The 23,835-nt window shown below is 36.9% G+C and overlaps 1 protein-coding gene across 2 annotated transcripts in view; it reads left to right on the top strand.

The window, feature by feature from the left end:
- Positions 1 to 23,835, top strand: part of RIT2 (Ras like without CAAX 2) — a 381,876-nt gene that overhangs the window by 132,935 nt on the left and 225,106 nt on the right. For both annotated transcript variants that reach the window (XM_007528578.1, XM_060172340.1), the window contains exon 3: positions 16,321 to 16,394. In XM_007528578.1, the coding sequence (XP_007528640.1) occupies positions 16,321 to 16,394 (74 nt within the window). The remainder of the gene's footprint in view (positions 1 to 16,320; positions 16,395 to 23,835) is intronic.

Here is a 23,835-nt window from a genome sequence, read left to right as displayed (position 1 = left end):
CTTTCAGTAGATGCTTAATGTATTTAGATGGTCCCTCATTGGGTGCATAGATGTTAATAATTGTTAAGTCTTCTTGGCTGATTGATTCTCTAATCATTATGTAATGTCTTTGCCTATCTTTTATTACTTTATTTAATTTAAAATCTATCGTGACTGAGATGAGAATGGCTGTTCCTTCCCTTTTTTGTGGACCGTTAGCCTGTATGATAGTTTTCCATCCTTTCACTTTAAGTCTGTGTTTATCTTGTTGTGACAGATGGGATTCTTGCAAGCAGCATATGGTTGGGTTATGTTTTCTGATCCATCCCCCCACCCTGTGCCTTTTGATGGGTGAGTTTAAGCCATTGACATTTATTGATATTATGGATTTAATATATTATAGTGCCATTGTTCTAAAAAACAATTTGTTTACTCTGATATATTGCAAGTATTATAGTGATGTTCTTGTTTATAAGAGGTCTTTTAGTACCTCTTTCAGGGCCGGCTTGGTGATGTTTGCCTCCTTTAACTGTTGTTTGTCTAAGAAGGTTTTGATCCCTACATCTAGCTTGAATGAAAGTCTAGCAGGATATATTATCCTTGGTTGAAGCCCTTTTTCATTCAGGGCTCGATAGATTTCTTGCCACTCCATTCTGGCTTTTAGAGTTTGAGTGGAGAAGTCTGCAGATAATCTTATGGGTTTTCCCCTGTATGTGACTTTTTGTTTCTCTCTTGCAACCTTTAGGATCCTTTCTTTATCCTTACTTATTCTCATTGTGACTATGATGTGTCTTGATGTCTTCAGGTCTGGGTTGATTCTGTTTGGTAGTCTCTGGGCCTCTTGAACCTTGATATCCTTTCTGTTATTCAGGTCTGGGAAGTTTTCTTGTATTATTTCCTCTAGAATGTTTGCCTCCCCTTCCTCTCTTTCTTCCTCTGGCAGGCCAATTATACAAATGTTACTTCTTTTGAGATCATCCCATATGTCTCTGTTGTTGATTTCACTGTCTCTCAATCTCTTTTTAAGCTCTTTCACCTCTTTCTTCATTTTCTCTAACTCATCCTCTGTCTAATTCTGTTTTCTGCTTCTGTTAGTCTGCTTTCCCTTGCCTCAGCTTCTTTCTTCATTACAGCTGTTTCAGCTTTCAGTTCTCTAATTGTCTCAATATAATCAGTATTTTCCTTGGGGGTCTCAACTGTTGTTTCCCTAATACTGCCATTCCTTTCCTCCAATGTTGTTTTCATTTCTGTGATTAATAAGTTTATTATTGCTTGCATACTTTTCTTATCTATGGTTACATCTGACTGATTTGTGGTTTCTTCTGGGCTCTTGTCTTCATTCATTGGGGTAGCAGTTTTGTTTGTTTTTAATCTACCCATTTTTTTATTTATGTGTTTCTCTCTTTTTTTTTTTATGCTCTGTTGTTCCTCAGTTGCTGTGTCTTGAGTACAAGTAACACTGTACTAAATACCTTTATGACAATTGCACTCACCAACCTCCGGAATTACAGTAGCAACTGAAGTAGTAAGTATTGAAGTAGTTTAATCGTTACCAGTTAGCCAAACAATTTCTCCAGTCCGTGAAAAAATAGTAACCAAATTCCAGTGAAGAAAGAGAGGATAGCAAGAATAGATAGTTATGCAAATCTACTATCCAGTGTATATTCTAGGGTAACAAGAGGGGAAAGGGAACTAGAGCAGAGATGCACACATAGAGTCCACTCTGAGTCAGATTTCTTCCCCAAAGTAATTCACAAATTCAGAAATGCAAAGAAGAAAGAAGTGTATGACAAGATTAAAAAAAAAAAGAGAGAGAGAGATAAGAGAGAGAAAAGGGAGAAGATAAGAAGAAGAGTTGTAATTAAAGAGTAGTGCAAGGAACTTCCCAAATGTGTATCAGTGAATTAAAAAAAAAAAAAAAACACCCTATTTGGTGGTATGGGGTATCCTGCTAGGAGCTGGTCCCAGGGACTGCTTATGGGGGGGGGGGGCGGGAAGGATGTATGCTTGAAAATTAAAAGGAAGAAAAAAGAATTTTTTCCCCTACTCTAATTCTTAACCCAAATTAAGTTATATTCACCTCCTTGGTGTCACCGCTATAGCCCCTTATTGGCTGGCCTGCTAAAGGCAGAAAATCCTATTGTTTACACGAGATGTGTCCGGAGCTCAACGGCTAGCCGCTTCTCAGTCCGCCATCTTCCGGGAAACTCCTCCCTCCAGAGTTTTTTAAAGGATTTCTCGAAAATGAAAACTAGCTCCAAGTCCTTTGATCCAATGAGAGCTATACTCAAGAAGTCCTTGGATCCGCCCTCAGGGTCGCGGTGGACCCTGGAGACTCCCAAGAGAAAGCCCCCAAGCTAAAGTGCTCTCTCCAGGTCCTCTGCCCGCCGCGCTCTGCAACCAGCGGAGGAGCCGCCTTCCCGGGCGGTGTACAATGCCTGGCGCACTCGCCTTGCCCGGCGCCGCCTGGGAAGTCTGGAGCCCCGCTAGTCTGTGTCACCTTTACTCTAATTCTTAACCCAAATTAAATTATAATCACCTCTTTGGTGTTACCCCTTATTGACTGGCCTGCTAAAGGCAGAAAATCCTACCGTTGCTGACGATGCGATCAGAGCACTCGCTGTTAGCAGCTTCTCAGTCCACCACCTTCCTCCTCCCTCAAAGTGTTCCCATTTTCAAGGGATCTTTTTGATTTGATTGTATGGAACTTGGGAGGGCCAGGATCATAAGCTTTGTTGCAAAGAAAATTGGGGAAATGAATTGCTACTTTGATATCAGTCATGAAATGTAAGGTTTAACAGTTTTAGGGTGTGGTCTGGAAGGTGGCACAGTGATAAAGCTTTGGACTCTCAAGCATGAGGTCCCGAGTTCAGTCCCTGGCAGCACATGTGCCAGAGTGATGTCTAGTCCTTTCTCTCTCTTCCCATCTTTCTCATAAATAAATTTTTAAAAAATCTTAAAAAAAGTTTTAGGGTGCATGACCTGGGAAGTCATGCATGTAGAAGAATGCTGAACTTGTGTGTGTGAGGCCCACGTTTGATCCCCAGAGATTCTTGACACCTCTCTCTCTCTGTCTCTCTTCCTCTCTCCTTTCCTCTGTCTCTATAAGTAAGTAAATCTTTAAAAAATATTCAGGGGTTACAATTTAACAATTTTCCCAATGCTTATTTTACTGCCTTATTCTAAACATGTATTCATGAATGTGTCAGATTTCTATTTTTATATATTAACTTAAACTTGAACAACGCTTAGGAATGTTGTTTTTACTCAATTTATTGAATAAGTAATTTCTAAGTTTCAAGGTAAAATTCTTTACTTGCTTGAATATATTTCTTAAAAAAAACAACTCGTAGACCAAAATGTGAGTGACTTTTAGTTGGTATTAGACATAAACTATTGATTTTGTTGGCTTTGTAAAGTTTAATACTTTCTTTTTTATATTTGAAATGAAATGGGAAATTACCATATATAGTGTCCCAGTGTGCATTTGAAATAAACGAATGGAATGCTAGACACAGTGAGAAAAAATTAATTAAACAGAATTTCTTGACCACCTACTTTGTTCATGCAGAAATGCTATGAAATGCCAGTATATGAACAAGTCATCTTACGTGCCTTCAAATAGTTACAAGAAGTCAGGAATGTATCTCAGTGGTAGGACTCTTGCATGGAACTTTTGCCATCAAAACAAAAGTGAATAAGCAAAAAACCCAAATTGAAAATGATTTAGAAGACAATGATAGAAGTCTGTTAATGTGGCAATATGACTGTGAAAAGCATCTGGAAGTACAGGAGGGATTGTAAAATTTCTTACTGGAAAGTAAAGGGAGGTTGTAAAGACAAGTGTGTTGGTTTAATTTTCTGTTTCAGTTTGATTGGGCTAAGGAGAGCCCTGGCATATGTTCCAATATGTTTCCAGGTATTTTTCCTAGATGAGATTACAATTCAGATCAGTAATCTAAGGAAAGCAGATGGCATTACATTCAGATGTGGGTAGGCCTTTTCCAGTAGAATGAGGACCAGAATAAAACAGAAAGGGTAATGTTGCCTGCCTAACTAACAGTTGGTAAATCATCTATCTACTCCCCTTAGAGTGTAATTTATAATCAAATATCCTCATTCTTAAACCTCTGAACTATCATTAGAACTTATAATACTAGCTTTCCCAAGTCTCTGACAGGTTAGCTTCAGATTTTATTACTCGTTAGTGTTCATAACTGAGTGAACTAGTTTCTTATAACAAGACAGAGGTAGATCAGCAGACAAGTGAGATGAAATGTAAAAATATAATTAATGTTGTATAAAATATGTGCCCTGTTTTTCATGAGCGTTCTCTAATAGAGGAAGTGAAATGTGTGATATTATCTGAGTGACAAGAATTTGTATCATAATTACAGATATTACTCAGTTGTAATTTAAATCCATACTTGCTTTTCTCTGACCAAAAAAGGCACTGAATTTTTTGCTTTTTGAGTTTAAGAGGAAATTTTATCTCACCACAGTTGACCCTTCCTCTAGCTGTGTCTTGGTCAATGAAGTAGACCTGAATCACAGGGGCCTGTATTGCACTTGACCTGGAATAGCCCAAATTTAAATGTCCTATTAAATGGAAAATAGCCAGTGTCTTTCACAATTTTGGTACAATATAATTATGGTAAGACATCTCATTATTATTTTTATATTTCATATATGGTCAAATCATGTTTTAGATACATTTCAATAACATTCAAATTTATTTTGTATATTTCTGCCTGATGTCTTAATGTAGCCACTAGAAAATTTAAATTGTATAGTGTTCATGCAATTTAATGATCTTATGTAATAAAAGGGTGTATTTCCACTGCACAGTTGTGTTATAGGTCCAAGTAAGTAGTATGGCTGTAATCAATGTATCAGAGATACATAATCACAGTCCCAAGCCTAATGAAAGATCCTCAGGAGGTCTGTGCATACAGAAAAGCTTGTGAAATAACATGTTGGCTTCTTTTCCAAAAAACATCCTCTATTCTTCCATCTGCAGAAATGTCATATTTTCATCATTCACTCTTTAAGAGACTAACAAAGTTCATATTGTACTTGGGTCATAAAGTGCATACGAACTGTACCACAAAAGACTACGAGTCTGAATATCACCTTTCCTATGTCAATTTTATCTTGTTACATAGAGGGTTCAATTATTAAAATGTCATATTCAAGAAGCTTATTTGCTTTTGTTACCAGTTTGGGAAAGAATGAACGTCTCCTCCCATGATCCACTGCTCTTCAGCAGACTGCTGTGCCATCTTGGGGATTTTCCTGGTCTTCAGGAGCCCATGCCAACCCTGTAACTCGTTTACCCAGTACTCTCCAAGACACTATACCCAAGCTACCAGCAGTGCTTTAACTCCCCTCAGTTCCTCTTTTATCATCCTTACTGAAGACTCCCTCAGGCTCCTTCTGCATTTTTATCATGACAGCTAATTTTGTACAAGAGTAATCTCAGAGTAAGGTGTTTGTGCATGATAATAGCTTAATATTTTACCTCTGCTCTAGGTTTATTGCATTTTAATAGGGAGTTCCTGGGAATAAAAGATTTATCTTAACTAGACAGAATAAAGCAGAAGGGTCAAATTTGGGACATAATACAAGGCCAATGAGAAAGATGTTTTGGACAAAACAGTTCTTAAGAATTATTCTGTTTGTAATCACTATAATCCATAATGGTCAACATTGGCAGGTTTTATTCAACCAAAAAGAAAAAAACTCCACAAAACTTTAATATCTAGAAGCTGGCATTATGCTTGATAGTATTGACAGAATAGAAAAGAAAAGAAAAGAACACAGGAAAACATCAGCTAAAATATGGGTAATATAGAAATATTGTGTGTTAGGAAAGTAGTTCAACTGATAGAGCATCAATCATGAATCCTTCATATTTCCACTTCAATTCACACATTGTATCTATCAGAGTGGTGCTCTGCTCTCTCTCTCTCTCTCTGTCTCTCTTTGCTTAATGTGTACCTTTCTCATATGTAGTATTTAAAAACTGTGTAGTAAGTGATCATGAAATATAAAGAATTAGAAAACAATGATTATTGTCTCTTTTTATACAATTAAGTAATTTAAAACATTTCCCCTGAGACAAAATGAGTGGGACTTGAGGTGAGTATGCTTTGTGAATTAATTTGTAAGGTAAAAGATAACTCCTACATTGTTTCACACATATGTGGAATATACAGAATTGAAACACAGAACAAGCAAAAAAAAAAAAGTAATCAAACTGAGTATATAATTATGATAGTGAGGCACAGAAATCTGGTGAACTGTAAGTGTGGAACTTTATCTCCATAATCCTATAATCTTGTAAATAATTATTCAATAATTAATAAACATATTGAATTAAATGTCAGAGAAAGGGACGGCAAAAAGGGTCACTTGGGTATTGTGCTGCTTTACCATGGGAGATAGGTTCAAACCTAGGCACCACCACATGGAAGGAAGTTTCAGTACTGTGGTCTCTGTCTTTCTCTATCTATCTCTCTTTCTCTTTGTCTCTAAAAATAAATAAAATATAAAAAAATTAAAGAAAAAATATTTTTATCTGGGGCTCCGCAGTGACACATCTGGTAAAATAAACATTACTCATTACCGTGAGCTAGGACCAGGGTTCAAGCCAGTTATAACCTTGTTGCAATTAAAAAAGTTAAATAAAAATATTCATCATAAAATATATTTAACTAAAACATATCAAATACAGGAAGTACACAAAAAAGTGATTTATATTTCATCTGATTAACAAACTACATTTAACTACTATTAAAGTACTTCCTAATAAATATACCTAGCTTGAACGCTTACTTTTTCAAAATTTATTTTTTATTTAAGAAAGTATAAATGCTTACTTTTGGATTTTATATAAATGAAAACATGCAATGTGTGTTATTTTATTTCTCTCTTCTTCTCTTAGTATTATGTTATTAAGAGGGTGGGAGAGGGGTTAGCACACCCAGCTAAATGCACATAGCACTAAGCGCAAAGACCCACACAAGGATCCAGGTTGGAGCCCCATGCTCCCTACCTGCAGGGGGTACACTTTAGAAGCATTAAAGCAAGTCTGTAAACCTCTCTCTCTCTCTCTCTCTCTCTCTCTCTCTCTCTCTCCCTCTCCCTCTCCCTCCCTCTCTCTCTCTTTCTTCTCTCAGTTTCTATTTTTCTTATCCAATAAAATGGAAAAAATAACTACCAACATATATGGGTTTTTAGTGCAGGCAACAAGCCCCAGCAATAATCCCGTAGGGAAAAAAAAGAGGTTCTATTATTACTATCCCATTATTCCTTAATATGCTAAACTCTATAGCAAAAATAATCTAATTATGAGTGTACTCAGTTTTCATCCTATAATATACTACTAATGAATACTGAGTTTTAATTTAGTGACAGTATGGATAATACTGATGTGTATATGTTTATTTATATCTTTAATGTACATTTATTCATGCTTAGTTATGTGTAACATGTAATTCTGGATAAATGTAACGGCATATAGTGAACTACCAAAAAGTCTAGGTTATAAAAAGTAATGACATAACATTAATTTTTCCTCACATAATGTATGTTATTGTGCTTCAGAAATTAGTAGGCATTCAGGGCATATTCATCTCACAAAGCAGGAAGAAGGAAGAGTAAAAATTCTACCACATGTACACATATCATGCCTGGGTCCACATTGAACTTAGGAGCATTCCACTAACCAGAGTAAATTACATGGTCAAGGTTAAAATCGAAGAGCAAAGAAGTACATTCCATCTACTCTAAGAGCATAGCAGAGGTGTCTATGGATAATATTAATGCAAAGAACTGTGGCCAATAGTTTTATCTAACATACTATGGTCAACTTTTAAAAAGTAGTGCCAAATTGAATGCACCATTTTATACTTCATCTGTATCAATTCACCTGAAATTTTTCCAAAGCTGTACAAGTTGACTATGAGTTAATATTGTCTGTCTTTTAAAATTATCATTCTGGCAAGTTTCCTTGACTTATCAAGACTCCCAATTCTGTGGAGGTGACTATTATTTAAATTTATTCTATTTTATAAATTTTTGAAAGACAGTTATTATAGAGATCTTGGTCTTAAACCACTCATTATGGGTCTAAGGAATAAAGGCAAGACAGGTAGAAGCAATGCCATCATTGATGGGGAGGGTTCTCGGGAGGGGAGAGCACAGAATCTCTCTTCTCACTCCAAAGGAACATTGAGTGAGACAGAAATAAAGACTTGAGGCCTTTGGTATCCCAACCTCCTCAGCCCACTGCCCCTCATACTTATTTGCCATAGGAGAGTCTGACAATCCATTTTCCTTTTTGTGCTCTTAATGTTGAAGTGAAAGACTTAAAAGATCTTAACATTGAAATATGTCCCAAAACATTTTCCATAGATTGACTTAAAAAAACACATTCAGCTATTGTTTTTTTTAATATTTATTTATTCCCTTTTGTTGCCCTTGTTGTATTATTGTTGTAGTTATTATTGACATCATTGTTGTTGGATAGAACAGAGAGAAATGGAGAGAGGACGGGGAGACAGAGAGGAGGAGAGAAAGATAGACAACTGCAGACCTGTTTCAGCGCTTGTGAAGCGACTCCTCTGTAGGTGGGGAGCCAGGGGCTCGAACTCAGATCCTTATGCTGGTCCTTGTGCTTTGTGCCACCTGCGCCAAACCCACTGCGTTACTGCCGGACTCCCTCAGCTATTGTTTTAACAACCTTTTGCTCAGACTGCAGGTCTACTCACTGGAAGATAAGTTACTTCTTGTCATAGACATCTCTACAGTATTACTCTTGCTTCGAAACGTCACTGTTTGGAGTGACCTCCATGGCCTGATCTGTGTATCCAAAGGAAGCATGCCAGCTTCACCACTTCACTAGGGCTGATGTGTGTGTGTTGAAATTATGAAATTAAGGAAAACCATGTACTAGTAAATCTACCTGTAACACCTCCTTGCCTCTGAAATAGGTACAGTTTGCAACACTGGAAAACACATTGATCTTATTTTTTTTTCTTTTGCCTCCAGGGTTATCGTTGGGCCTCAGTGCCAGCACCACGAATCCACTGCTCCTCATGGCAGCTATTTCTTCCATTTTTTATTAGATAAGAAAGAGATAAATTGAGAGGGGAGAGGGAGATAGGGGGAGAGAAAGACCTGCAGACCTGCTTCACTTTTGAAGTGACCCCCCCCAGCTGGGGGCTTGAGCCCAGACCTTTGTGCTTTTTTACTATGTATGCTTAACCCAATGCGCCATTGCCAACCCCAACACATTGACTTTTCATCTGAGGATGGCAGAGGATACTGTGTGGCCCGAACTTTCCCATTAGGATCTTTTATGTTTAGGGGAAAGGTTCAAATTGCCCTGTGATAATACTCAGATATTATCAGGGAGCCCTTATCACTCCTAGGCCCAAACAAACTCAGTCCAACTCTCTCACAGCAAGAAAAAGGTCCAAAAATTGACTACACATGTCCATAATTAATTTTTTAGCTGAATCTCTTTAATCAGAAAAGGAATGGTGACTATTTTTATCCACTCTTGAGACATCTCAAAAGCTAAATCCAGGCAGTTTTCAAAACCTATTTCAAGCTTAGTAAGACCTTACTAGGATACATGAGCTTCATCTTTTTTTTTTTTTCCTGATCTCTCACAATTTTTCTCCTTCCAAACCCCATTTTCTATTTTTCCACTTTAGGATGGGTCTCATGTCAACTTCAGTGCCTCTGTTATTTTTTCCTGCTTTCTTAATTCGGCACTATTGTAATGCTTCAAAATGTCGAGCTCATTACTATATAGTATAATTGTCTATATATTTTTTTAATTTTACCCAAGCACTGCTCAGATCTGGTATATAGTGGTGCAGGGGATTGAATTTGGGACTTTGCAGCCTCAGGCATAGGAGTCTGTTTGCATAACCGTAATGCTATCTACCCTAGCCCATAATTGTCTATTTTTATGTGTTTCTTTAGACTGTAAGCCCTGTGTGGATAGAAATCAACTATTCTCAATAGTGTAGACTGCTTATCATACTGCATAGAATAGATTGCACACTCAAATACAAATTGATTCCCTAATTGATCAGTATGTTAATACAGTATATTTGCATCAGTAATCACTCATGGCACAATCTGTTTTGGGCATTATAAATATTTATTTATTCTATGTCTTTAGTGACATTAAGTTGGTTTACAAGACTATCTATTTTAGAGATAAACTTAACCTCTCACTAGAATTTAACTTCTTGTTAGTGAGAAAATGTCCAGTACAATGTTTTAGAATGCTTCTGCTTTATGCATACAGATAATTAAAATGATTTATTAAAGTAATTTATTGATTCTTATACATAGATGGTTTGTGACTTTTTTGTTAATCTTATTGTTAATTGGGTAAATGATTAATATCTTTGAGATGTATAATAGATCAGAATTATAGAAATATATCTTTAATGGAATGCTAATGATCATAGATTTCAAATTTTGAGGTAAACCATAAAAGATATATAAGAGATATGTTGAAAAAGCTTAAGATTTTAAAACATTCATTTCATGAATATTCAACAGTAGCCTTCCAATATATTTTTCTCAGTCTCATTTAAAACTTCAAATCAATTTCATTTTATATTTACAACTAAAGTTTTTAATTATATTTAAATACATATTTTTGCTCTGTAACAAAACTAAATTATATGGGAAAATCATTTAGAACACCTTTTTTTCCTGTTATTATTAATTAAAAAGTTTACTACTTCAATAATTATTCCAAAATAATCTTGCCAAACCCTTATGTTATACTTGCTGAGAATAAAGTATTTCTACACATGTAAAGGTAAATAGCGGAAAGTATTTAGCTTAAATATAAAGTCTTGCTTAATTTGGCACAATGTTCGTAAACAATTACAGACATCATACCTTGAGTATGAACTGGGCTCGATTTTATTTTTCAGAAGAAACATTATTCATTCTATATTTGTTGATCTTTATATACATGTTGACAGGCATTACCATTATTTCTGTTTTATAAAAATAAAGGTTATGTACTGACCAATCATAGATATTTAATGATGGATCTGGCCTTTTTATGTATAGGTACCACATGCTAACTGATTACGCCATTGGAGCTCCGGATCTGGACTTTTTCTACAGATCTTTGTTGATTTTTTAAATAAAATCTGTTGATGCAGACTATTGCTAAAGGGGTAATAGTCTCAAACACAAAATTTGGAGTTTGAAATGAATTTTAAGCTTCTAATGCTTCAAGAAACATGGCCCCATAGTATTGTTTGTGCAACAGCATAGTGAGCAGTTGCTGCTCTTCCTGCCTGATAAGACTTTATGTACAGTTGGCCTCTTGCTTAGGAAGACAAATGAGTTCACTTCAGTTTGGGTCTGTAGGCAGATGATTGAAATTCAGGGACGTGTTTATATATTTTCCAGAGAGTATTTCTGTCACTACATTTCTGCATGGAGGGTCTCAAAGGACATGGATGGATGAAAACAGAAGGGTAGAGTGTTTATTGGGAGGAAATGAAAGGGATTAGTTTCTATGGAGGCCAGGCAGGTGACCTAGATTCACAACACTGGAATGTATACTCTGATGGGCACTTTTTAAAAGACAGAAAGAAATCTTGGAAAGTGGGTCTGGCTGAATTTCCAGCCTATTCACATCAAATCTCTTTGAAGGGCTTTTCCTAATCCCAAGAGAAGCTTTTATTTGATATATGTTTCATGTGCTGGGGTTTATCTAGGGCTCAGATAATCACACACAGCCATTTTCATCTGGACGACTCAGTGTGCTCCTGGCCTCAGCAGGTTCTTTTTAGGACCTTTGAGTTTAAATAAACAAACAAATAGGAATTTCAAAGACACATATGTGATCTTTAGATCACAGTGCCCTTTCCAGAGCAACTGTTCTTATTTTCCTATGAAACTGGGGGGAAAAAACAAACATATGCATCAGCGACAAGAATGAAAGTAAATAAAATGCAAGTAAAACAAAAAGATATCGTGGGGGGGGGGTGAGTGGGTTAAGCGCACATGGCGTGAAACCCAAGGACCGGAGTAAGGATTCTGGTTTGAACCCCGGCTTTCTACCTGCAGGGGGGTCACTTCACAAGCTGTGAAGCACGTCTGCAGGTGTCTGTCTTTCCCTCCCCCTCTCTGTCTTCACCTCCTCTCTTCTTTTTTCTCTGTCCTTTCCAACAATAATGAATTTAATAACAATAATAATAACCACAACAATGATAAAACCAGGACAACAAAAGGAGAAAAACTAGCCTCCAGGAGCAGTGGATTCATGGTGCAGGCACTGAGCCCCACCAATAACCCTAGAGGCAAAAAACTAACTAAAATATATCTTCATAAGTGGAAAATCAGTGTATCTGTATAGAGCAGTGAAATGGAAAAATGGAAAGATTGTGTGATTAAACACACTGACTAGTGTTAAGATCGCTGATAGTTTTAAAAATAAGAATAGAAGGGCCAAATAGTGGTGTACCTGGTAGACCACACAGAATTCATTATTGTTGGAAAGGTACTGGGTAAACAAGAGATACAGTCTCAGAACTTCCAGCATGTTTCCTAAATGACAAGGAATTCACTCACTGTAGGTATTTGAGTACGTATGTAGGACTGTAGCATTGACTTCAGTGAGGAAGTGAATTAAATGATTCCAAACTCTCTTTCTCACTGATGCTTTATGGTTACTCAGGTGTTCACTAGATATTCAGTTTTTGCTTCAATTACCCATAGTTACAGTAGTGTCAACATTTCCAAAATTGAATTTGTGGTTATCTCCCTTCTTTCCTCTCTTACAGAATGTCACAGCTATCTGCTCATCTACAAATACTGAGTCTAATGCATAGTCTTTTATCACCTAGAGAACTAAATACTATGTATTATCTCTAGTGTTTATCTTTGAAGTTGCAAATTACATATGGACATATGTTTAGAATGCAGAATATATGCAGAATATGCTTGTGTTAATAAATACATAAACAAACCAATTTAAATGTTTTCTAGTCTTCAGTTTTTTTAATTTTTTATTTTTAATTTATGTATTCATAAAATGGAGACACTGACAAAACCACAAGATAAAAGGGGTACAATTCCCACCACCAGAGCTCCGTATCATATCCCCTCCCCATGATAGCTTTCCTATTCTTTAACCCTCTGGGAGTATGAACCGACAATCATTATGGGGTGCAGAAGGTGGGAGGCCTGGCTCCTATAATTGCTTCCCCGCTGAACATGGGTGTTGACAGGTCAATCCATACTCCCAGCCTGTCTCTTTCTTTCCCTAGTGAAGCAGGGCTCTGAAGAAGCAGAGTTCCAGGACATATTGGTGGGGTTGTCTGCCCAGGGAAGTCCAGTTGTCATCATGGTAACACCTGGAACCTGGTGGCTGAAAAAGAGTTAACATATAAAACCATACAAATTACTGATTAATCATGAATCTAAAGGCTGGAATATTTGAGATGAAGATTTGAGATCTACATTTTGGAAATAGCTATTAGGTCTATTATTCCAAAGGGCCCATGTCTTTATTAGTTTTTTGCCTGAGCCTAACATCTGATATGCAGGTGGACCCAGGTTTTTGTCTGGGAAGATGATGTCATGGCTGGAAAAAGGGCTAGAAAGCTGGATCCGGGAAGAGAGTGGCTCCCAAATATGGGAAAAGTGTATAAATATTGTTGACTGTAACCCCATCAATTTGATCTGGGGCCCACATTCTGCATAGGAGCCTATGTGACCTCTACATCCCTATACATCTGAATTTTCATTCTGTGGTCATCTGTAGGAACATTCTGAATTGCACCAATTTCAGGACTCATCTTCTTCAGGTGGTAAATAGAATATATTATGTCCAACCCCCCTTTGGAGGATGGAACATTCTCTACCATTGTTGATCCATATTGAGGGCAAGGTTCTATGGGGGCCCCCAAAATGGTCCATTATGTTGTTCCTGATGGTGATGACCAGTGATGATGGAGAGAGCGATCTGTACGAGGTCTAGGATCATTGTGTTTGTGTGGGAATCCCAGGACTCCCTGACTAGGGCCCTAGATGATGGGGTGGCCTGATAGTGACTAAAGAGTCATCATTGCTACTCTCTTGCTCAACTTTTGTAGTTCTTACTATGATAAGGTTAGCTTTGGAGTAACTGAGGGAAGTGTAATAGGAAGTAGGTGAGGAAGGTATCTAGGTCTAAGTAGAAACTATTTCCTTAGGTCCTTTAAGATGTCTTTTTTATCTTTCTACTTGCTTCATTTATTGACTTACTGCAACCTATTGTGTACTTTTCTTTAATGTATATATCTTGCCCTAATTGATGGATACACGTGTACATCTGCCCTATCTCATGGGATCTACTCTTCTGTTTTTAGGTCTTTCTCTCCTTGGTTAAGTTTACTACTGATTGGTTAATGATATTTTAAATGGAATAATATCCTTAATTTCCTCTTTCCTGAGTTTATGGTTAGCATACAGAAACATAGATTTTTGTACATTGATTTTGTATTCTGCCACTTTGTGAATTTGTGTAGAAGCTAGAAGTCTGCATGCTTATGAAATGCTTGGCTTGCTACATTTAATGTCATGCTATTTACAAATAGGCAGTAATACTTACTCATTCTTTTCCAATTTTAATCATTTTTCTTGCCTTGTTAGCAGAGAGGAAATAATAGATATAGTTAGCAATCATGTCCTGGAGCCAAGGCATGGGCTTCTAGTACAATGTTAACTAAAAGTGGTTAAATCTTTGTCTACTGAACAACACAATAGACCCCTTTGTGGGCCCCAATAGGACCTTGCCCTCAACTTGGATCAACAATGGTAGAGAATGTTCCATCCTCCAAAGGGAGGCTGGACAATATACTCTATGCTACACCTGAGGAAAATGGGTCCTGATATTGGGGCAGCTTGGAACATTCCTACTCATGACTACAGAATGTGAGCTCAGATCTACAGGGATGCTGATGTCATATAGGCTCCTAAGCTGAATATGAGCCCCAGATCACATCAAATCAATGGGGTTTACAATGAACATGATTTATAAGCCTTTCCCATATTTGGGAGCTACTCTCTTCCCTCATCCATCTTTCTGGTCCTTCTGCCAGCTATGACATCATCTCCCCAGACAATAATTAGGATCCACCTGCATATCAGATTTCAGGCTCAGGCAAAAAAAAAAAAAGAAAGAAAACAAACAAACAAAAACTAGTATATTCACAGGCCCTTTGGAATATAACTAAAATATGCCTATTAGCTATCTACAAAATGGAGACCCCCAACTCTTCATCTGCTCTATTCCAGCCTTTAGGTCCATGATTGGTCAACAATTTGTTTAGCTTCTTATGTTAACTCTCTTTTCAACCTCCAGGTTCCAGATGCTAGCACGATGCTAAACGGACTTCCCTGGACAGACAGCCCCACCAATGTGTCCTGGAGCTCCAATTTCCCAGAGCCCCACCCTACTAGGAAAAGAGATAGGCAGGCTGGGAGTATGTCAACGCCCATGTTCAGCGGGGAAGCCAGATCTTCCACCTTCTGCATCCCACAATGACCTTGGGTCCATACTCCCAGAAGGATAAAGAATAGGCAAGATATCAGGGGAGGGAATGGGGTATGGAGATCTGATAGTGGGAATTGTGTGGAGTTGTATCCCTCTTATCCTATGGTTTTTCTCAGTGTTTCTTTTTTTTTAAAAAAACAAAAAAACCACCAAAATTTTGCCTACTCTTGATCTTATAAAAAAAATTGTCTCACTACTGAATATGATGGTTAGATGCAAATGTATGGTTCATGACAAAGGCTGAATGGATGTATTTGCTCTATAGTGTGTTCTCTAGGCACAATGACTGAAACATCTAAACTTGTGAAATTTTTCTTACGGAGATAAATGCTTTTTACTTCACTTTAAGCAGAAACTCCATTTCCGGTATTTCTCTAGATTATATTTTACACTCTCTGCATTCTAGTAGACTATCCCATTCTCTTCCTATTAGTCCACTTAAAAATTCTTCTTTGGGTGCCAGGTACACCTAGTTGAACACACACATCAATATACAAAAGGACCTGGGTTCAAACCCTCAGTCCTCACTCACCTGCAGGGGGAAGTTGCGTGAGTAGTAAAGCAGTGTTGCAGGTGTCTCTTCTTCTGACTCCTTCCCTAACTTTCCCTTCCCTCTCAATCTCTCTCTTTTTCTAATGAATAATAAGTAGTAAATTAAAAAATCTTCTTTGTCATGAAATGTAAAAAAATCCTCTGTTTATATATCTAGTAGATTTAAATGTAAACTTTGTTGTTTTTTTCAGAAGATGCTTATAAGACTCAAGTACGGATTGATAATGAACCTGCCTATTTGGACATCTTGGACACTGCTGGACAAGTAGGAAATTTTTCTCAGATTTCTTAATATTTAAATTCAACTTATTCTTTAATTCCAAAAGCATGTATCACAAAGTTGAAGACATTTTTAACTATTCAAACAGAAGATGAAAAAAAAAAAAACACCAAAGATCATTTTCAAGATGAAAATGACTTTTATGTCCCCATTTGTCCAAAGTTTCCACTTTTTTTTTTAGTGCTTAAGATTCTCACCAAATGCTCAGTGAGTCTACATTTGAGCTCTCCAGTAGGTTAAACACTTTTCCTGGAGCCAACAGAAGAGCCATTACAAATCTTTTGACTAGAAAATGGGCAAAAAAACAGAGAGGTAAAGCAAGGCAGAGGGATGACATGACATCACAGACTGCTCCACAGCCTGTGAAACTTTGTTTGCTTAGGGCTTCCACTGGAGACTGGAACCCAACTCCTCTCTTATTTATAAATAAATAAATGAACCAGTAAAATTGGAAAAACAAAAATTATAGAAATATGTCAAAGGTAAACATCTATTATCTTGGGAAAATAACTAAACTATGAATTTTGTAAAATTCTAGAAATACTGGGCATCCAGTGGTGGTATATATATTACTATGTATAAGGACTTGGGTTCCAGCCCCTGCTTCCCATCTGCAGGGGCAAATGTTTCACAAGCAGTGAAGCAGGTCTGCAGGTTCCTACCTTTTTCTCCCTCCCTCTCTATTTTTCCCCTCCCCTCTCAATTTCTCTCTGACCTATCCAATAAAATAGAAAGAAAAAAATGGAAAATATGGCAGTGGATTCCTAGTATTGGCATTGAACCCCAGTGATTACCCTGGTGGCAATGGTAGGACATACATACCTTCATATACCTAGTAGTTCAGTGTTTGTGAAATAACAATGCCATACTATATGTCTGCACATACCTGTGAATGTATATTTCACATAGCCAACATGATAAATTGGGATTCCATAGATTTATTACACTGGAATAATTATCCATGGGGACACAGAAGAAATAAAATCACCATAGACTGTGGCCTTGAAAGGCTTCCTCTTCTATTGTGGTGCATAATTGGGAAAAAATTCTATTCTTAAAGAAAAGAAAAAAATTATATTCTAACTAAAGAAAAAAGTATTTTAAATTCAAATTTCACTGTCATATCTTTAAATATATCACTGCTTTAACTTTCAAAACCAATGAATTTTACTTCTTTATCAAGCCATGGTTGAAGCCTTTATATACTTACTAATGTACACAAATATAGAACATATATATAGAACATTAAACTTAATATTTAACATTTTTATTTTATCTGTAACTTGGTGATTGCCAAAAAAACCTGCCAAATCGAAATATATATATACATATATATTTTATTTTTATTCTTAACTTAGTAAAATCACCAAGAATTTATAAAGTACAGTTTTGATAGAAATAGTTGAAAAAACAAAAAGTCATTAAAAGTCTTTTTTTCTACTAATTCAAAGTGTTTCCTTTATACATTTTTGTGTTAGACAATATCAGAACTTTACATCCTGTGCTTATTGGTTAGACATGATGGAAACAGTATTCTCAGGAATACTAGTTCTTAGTGGAAGCTACAGTTAAATGATAAAATGTGCCTATTGCTCACAATATATATAAAATCTTTTAATTGTGGATATTTAAAGTAGTGGAGGGTAAAGTTGTGTGCTAATAACTATTCTTGTGAAAATATGAAACTATATTCCTGTGGCAATAGTAGTCCTGTAAATAAATATTTTCTCACTAAGGTGGTAGCCAAGTTGAAAAATTAATTCACTACATAAGGAACTATTCCTTTGTTTTACATCCAAGTTTCATATTTTACTATATATTATAGGTATTTCTTGATCATAGTTTTCAGCTGAAGAGGAAAGCATCCAACTTTTCTCCTCTTTTTGTTCAAGACTAATAAATGTAGTTTGTTGTTGTTGAATCTATTTATATTTCTATGAATTTTCAAAGGTCCTAGAAAATAAACATGCTACACTGTTTGAACTTCCAAACAGATGAAATGTGGGGAATCATACTTCTCAATTAGAAATCAGTCTGTAACTAGACAGCAGAACTGCTGAAATGCTTTCATTCAAAGAACTTGAATTATTCTTTGGACCAACAACTGGCAAGCAGCATGCCAATTTTGACTTCAGTGAACAAGTGGAGACAAACTGTGACCGAAAGAGTCTGAAAATATATTGCCTCAGAGTCATTAATAGTCTTCAAAGTAAGAAACTTCTAATCAAGAGAATGTGATGAGAAGCCACTTAGTGTGAGGTTTTCCTGGTTATTGTTGTTTATCTATATTCTAGTGGTCTAAATTCTTTTTGATGTACATGGAAATGATTCTGCACATCTCACTAAGTATTGATAGTATGAGGGGGGAAGCCTATGTTAGAGAAGCATTTTGAAGCTAAATTGTGACTCCCCACTAGTCTAACAAGAATCTTTATTATCACTAAGATATCAAAAGGCATGTTTCTCTTCTGCCAGGATCCTAAGCCAAAAAAACATGCACCCTACTCTCAGCTTTGAAGCCAAGCTGCTTGAATCTCAGTATTTGCGGGTAAACAGACTTTCATACCCTCAACATCATGCTTTTCTGAGTTGGTCTGTTATCTAGGTTCTTCCAGGTTATTATCCAAAAACTGCTGTTCTCTCATCGTGAATCAATTTATTTTTCAAATGAAAGCTACAATATCTTATCTAATGGACATTTAAAATGCATTTTATCAGTAATGTTTTAATGGCTCATAAACTGGGGTCTTTAGAAGATAAAAATAGTTTTGATTCCATTTTAAAATGGATTTCCTTTTCCCCTTTTCTATTTTTTTCCTACTATAATGCAAGAAGGCCCCACTTACAACAACATGCAAAGTGCCATTACATTTTTTGTGATGTTCAACTTTGATTTCAAAATGAAGTTGCTGTTCTGGGAAACACAAAGTGCTTCCTGGTACAGAGACCAAGTATTTAACTTCTGGAAGGTTAAGTGTACAGTTTGGTAGTGGTCTTTGTCTGTAGAGTTACTCATGCACTCTTTTATTCTCAAACTTGAAATTTAATAAAAAAAAAAAAAGTTGAGTGATGTAGTGATAGAAAATAGCAACAGTGGTCCAGGAGGTGGCACAGTGAGTAAAGCGGTGGACTCTCTAGCATGAGGTTCTGATTTCGATCCCGGGCAGCACATGTACCAGATTGATGTCTGGTTCTTTCTCTCTTTCCTCTATCATTCTCATTACTTAATAAATAAAATCTTTAAAAAAATTAGGAGCAACACAGGTCAGACCATTATTGTCTGAAATATTCTGAGTTAAATCCACCCAGATGCCATCTATGTCATCTTCTCATGAAAGTACAAAAAGTCAATGCAAATCACTATGTTTTGTAGAAGCTTTGATATCAGTGCTATAAGAAGATACATTATATCTCTCTTCTGACTCACGTACTAGTCTTGGTTCTCCAAACAGAACCAGCAGAATACCTAAACCCTTATCAATATAGGTACAGATAAATTACTATGTATTTATTTATTTTTTTCAGTTCCACAACCTCAAGCATGCATGAATCCACAGCTGCAGGCCAATTTTTAATTAGATAGAAAGATACAGAGAGCTATAGAGGCATGTCAGCCCCAATACTTCCCACAGTACCAAAGCATGTTCACCATGATTCTACGGTTTGAGCCTGGGCCATGCATAGTAAAGTACATGGCCTACCAGTGATCTATATCTTTGTCTCAGCAGATATTTATTTTAGTACTTGACTCATGAAGTTTTGTAGTCCATAAAACTTCTTATAATTTACTAATCTTACCATAAATTAGAGAACCAATAACTTCTATGTTATAATTTCAAGTCAGAATGTCTGAATTGAGGACTTAGAAAGAAAGGTAAGTTTCAATTTGTGCCAGGCTAGCTTCCCCTGAGAGAGAGAGATGAGGAACTTGTGGCTGCGTGGTAATACAATTTTATTGATGCGGATGCCCCAGAATTGGGTGTGAGCACAGCGGGTTTAGACCATGTGGAGCTAGCAAAATGGCCACCTCCTGCTATGCACGCCAGCCCTTCTCCAGGTCTTCTCCAGGTCGGGATGCAGAAAAGAAAGAGAGCGAAACCAGGAACAGCAGTGGGATTTTTAGGGTAAAATGGAAGTGGCAAGTCAGGAATAGGATTGGCTAGGAAAGGGGGTGGAGAAAACAAGGCACTTTGGGAAGGTATAAAGCTTCCTTAGCAATTGTTGTGATGGTTTTAACTGAATTAGCAATACCCTGAGGGGATAAGGTGGTGGGGATCTTTCAGACAAAACAATGATTATGTAAATAGACCATAGTGTCAGCAATGGAGCATGGAGCAGAGCAGGGTGGGGGGCTGGCTTTAAAGCCTGACAAATTTGAGCCCCAAAGCACAAAAAGTAAGAACCCCAATACATAAAGACAGAAGTGACTTAATGCTTCACCTTTGTTGTTCAATTGGAAGTTAATATTTTCTTGTACTTTTCTCCTACATTTGGGGGCCCTTAAAGAACAGGATGATGCCCACCACATTGGGAGACCCACTTCATTACTGAGTTTAGTTCAAATATTAATTGATCCTTTATATACCCTCAGATATATTCCTAGAAATGTTACATCAGATATCACTACTCATACTATTTGAGGATATTCTTTTTTTTATTTTTATTTATAAAAAGGAAACACTGACAAAAAACACAGGATAAGAGGGGTACAACCCCACATCATTCCCACCATCAGAACTCCTTATCCCATCCCCTCCCCATGATAGCTTTCCTATTCTTTATCCCTCTGGGAGTATGGATACAGGGTCATTATGGGGTGCAAAAGGTGGAGGGTCTGGCTTCTGTAATTGCTTCCCTGATGAACATGGGCATTGGCAGGTCAATCCATACTCCCAACCTGTCTCTCTCATTTCCTATTGGGGCAGGGTTCTGGGGAAGTGGGGCTCCAGGACATATTGGACGGGTTGTCTGTCCAGGGAAGTACAGTTGGCATCATGTTAGCATCTGGATCCTGGTGGCTGAAAAAAGAGTTAACATCTACAGCCAAACAAATTGTTGACTAACCATGAACCTAATGGCTGGAATAATTCATATCAAGAGTTGGGGGGGGTCTCCGTTTTGTAGATACTTAGTAGTCTTATTTTAGTTATATTCCAAAGACCCCATGACTATACTAGTTTTTTCCCCCTGAGCCTGACACCTGATATGCAGGTGGATCCAAGGATATTCTTCTGTTCATTGATATCAAAATGTCAGATGACCCAATTTTAATTGTTGAAGGGGAATTTCTTCTCTCTGTAGTTCTGGTGAGGACAGAAGGAAATGTAGCCTATGTAACGGTGCAGTGAGGGCTTTAGAGAAGTACTTACAAAATATAACTGTAGTATCAAGTCAAACCTAACACCGATGTTCAACTACAGGTCAGCCTGATAATGCCACAACTGTTTTCTTGACCTGGGCATAGGTGGCATGTCTTTATTTACCTGGATCTTGCACTCCTATTATAGATAAATTTCTGCTTAGAGCTGGGAGTAAATGCAGGATTGTACTAGAGTAAGCTTGCCCAAATCTTTAATAAAAGTTCAAGAGATCAGAATATTCCTTTGACTCCATAAAGGATTTTGCTTTTTCTAGGAGAGTCTAGCTTGACACGCCTTGCAGTACCAGCTAACTTCGCTGTCCAGTCATTTCAAACATTTCATCTCTGGAATAATTGGCAAAGTCTTTAATAATACCTCTAATCAGATATCTGTTAATCTTTGAGAGAAGAAAGTTATTTTGAGACACAACAGGTCAAACTGAAAACTTTGAATTGCTCAGAGTTTTGGACTAAATGCTAGATGGGCATATTGTGATTATAATAGCATTTATTTGTAAAACAGAGTGACCGTTAAAGTGATAAAGCAAATTAAAGTAATTCCCAAAGCTACATCATCTTCTCCGCACACAGAGAACATTATCTTGAATAGTAAGTGCCACAGTTGGAATCCTACAAATCATACTTCCTAAGATGCACTAAGCCTTATTATCATGGCCAGGCAGTAGCACACCAAGAGGAGCTCACCCATTACCATGCCCAAGAAGCCTGGTTCAAGTCTCCTGTCTCCACTTGCTGAAAGGTGTGTGTGTATTGGGGGCAGGGGTGAGTATAGGAAGACTCAGTCAGGAGCAGTGAAGCTGTGCTGCAGGCATCTTTCTTTCTCTAGCTTCCCCTTCCCTTTAAATTGCTCTCTGTCTCTATTAAAACAGGAAAATAGAGAAAAGAGAGAGTAAGAAAGGAAGAAAGAAAGAAAAAAAGAAAGGAGAGACACACACACACAGAGGCAATCAAGAACAGCAGATTCATGGTGCAGGTATTGAGCTACAGCAATAAACCAGGTGGGAAAAAATATTTATGAGTATACAAAATAAAGGCAAAACACAGCAGATATTTCTGAACATTAAAAAAACAAACTTTAAAATAAAAATGATTGATTAAAGTATGCAAAGCATTATATGTCGAGGAACATATTTAGTAATCCAAATATTAGTTTTCTTAAGTTTAAGGAATGCCAGATCATACCTTTTCTAAAAAAATAATTCACTAACATATTTTCTGGTAGGAAACTGTATATAATCTTGATGAATATGTACATAGCCTTCATGAATATACATGTGAATATACATATGTGTGCATGTGAAGATACATACATATAACATTGATATAAGCCACATTTAGAAAAATACTGATAAAGGGGCTGGGTGGTGGCACACCTGGTGCACCTGGTTAAATACACACATTACAGTTCACAAGGATCCAGGTTCAAGTCCCCAGACCCCATGTGCAGGGGGAAAGCTTCACGATTGGTGAAGCAGGGCTGCAGGTGTCTCTCTGACTCTCTCCCTCTCTATCTACCCCTTCCTCTCAGTTTCTGGCTGTCTCTAATAAATAAATAAATAAATAAATAAATTTTTAAAAAGAAAAATTTTGGTAAATATTGTTACAGTATGCCCATGTTAACCTTCAACTTGGACATTTAATAATGATTACTACTGTAAATATTTGCTTTGTTTTTAAGACTTCAGTTTTTATCATACTATGTCAGGTTAATCACTGTGTGTTTTTCTCAGGACTAGCAGGAGATTGTTGCTGAAGATAACAATATAATTGTTTGTGAGGTTTACCTTTTTACAATAGAGTAGAAAAAGAACCGTGAGATGATAGACTCACTGGAGAGATGTCATTAAGAGGCCTTTACAGAAATCCAGAGGTACATGCTTGTTTCACTATGTGGCTGAAGACAGAATTCACATTATGAGTTCTTTTAGTTGCAGCCATAAATTGGAGAAATATTCCAGAGTTACCAACTTGACAGTATTTTGGTTTGATCATGGTCTAACACATTACAGCTTTGATCATATTATATTTGTTTACTTTCAGTAATCT

The sequence above is a fragment of the Erinaceus europaeus genome, chromosome 15, assembly GCF_950295315.1.
Source record: "Erinaceus europaeus chromosome 15, mEriEur2.1, whole genome shotgun sequence".
In the NCBI taxonomy this organism is placed as follows: domain Eukaryota; kingdom Metazoa; phylum Chordata; class Mammalia; order Eulipotyphla; family Erinaceidae; genus Erinaceus; species Erinaceus europaeus.
This window is presented reverse-complemented; position numbering and strand designations above follow the sequence as displayed.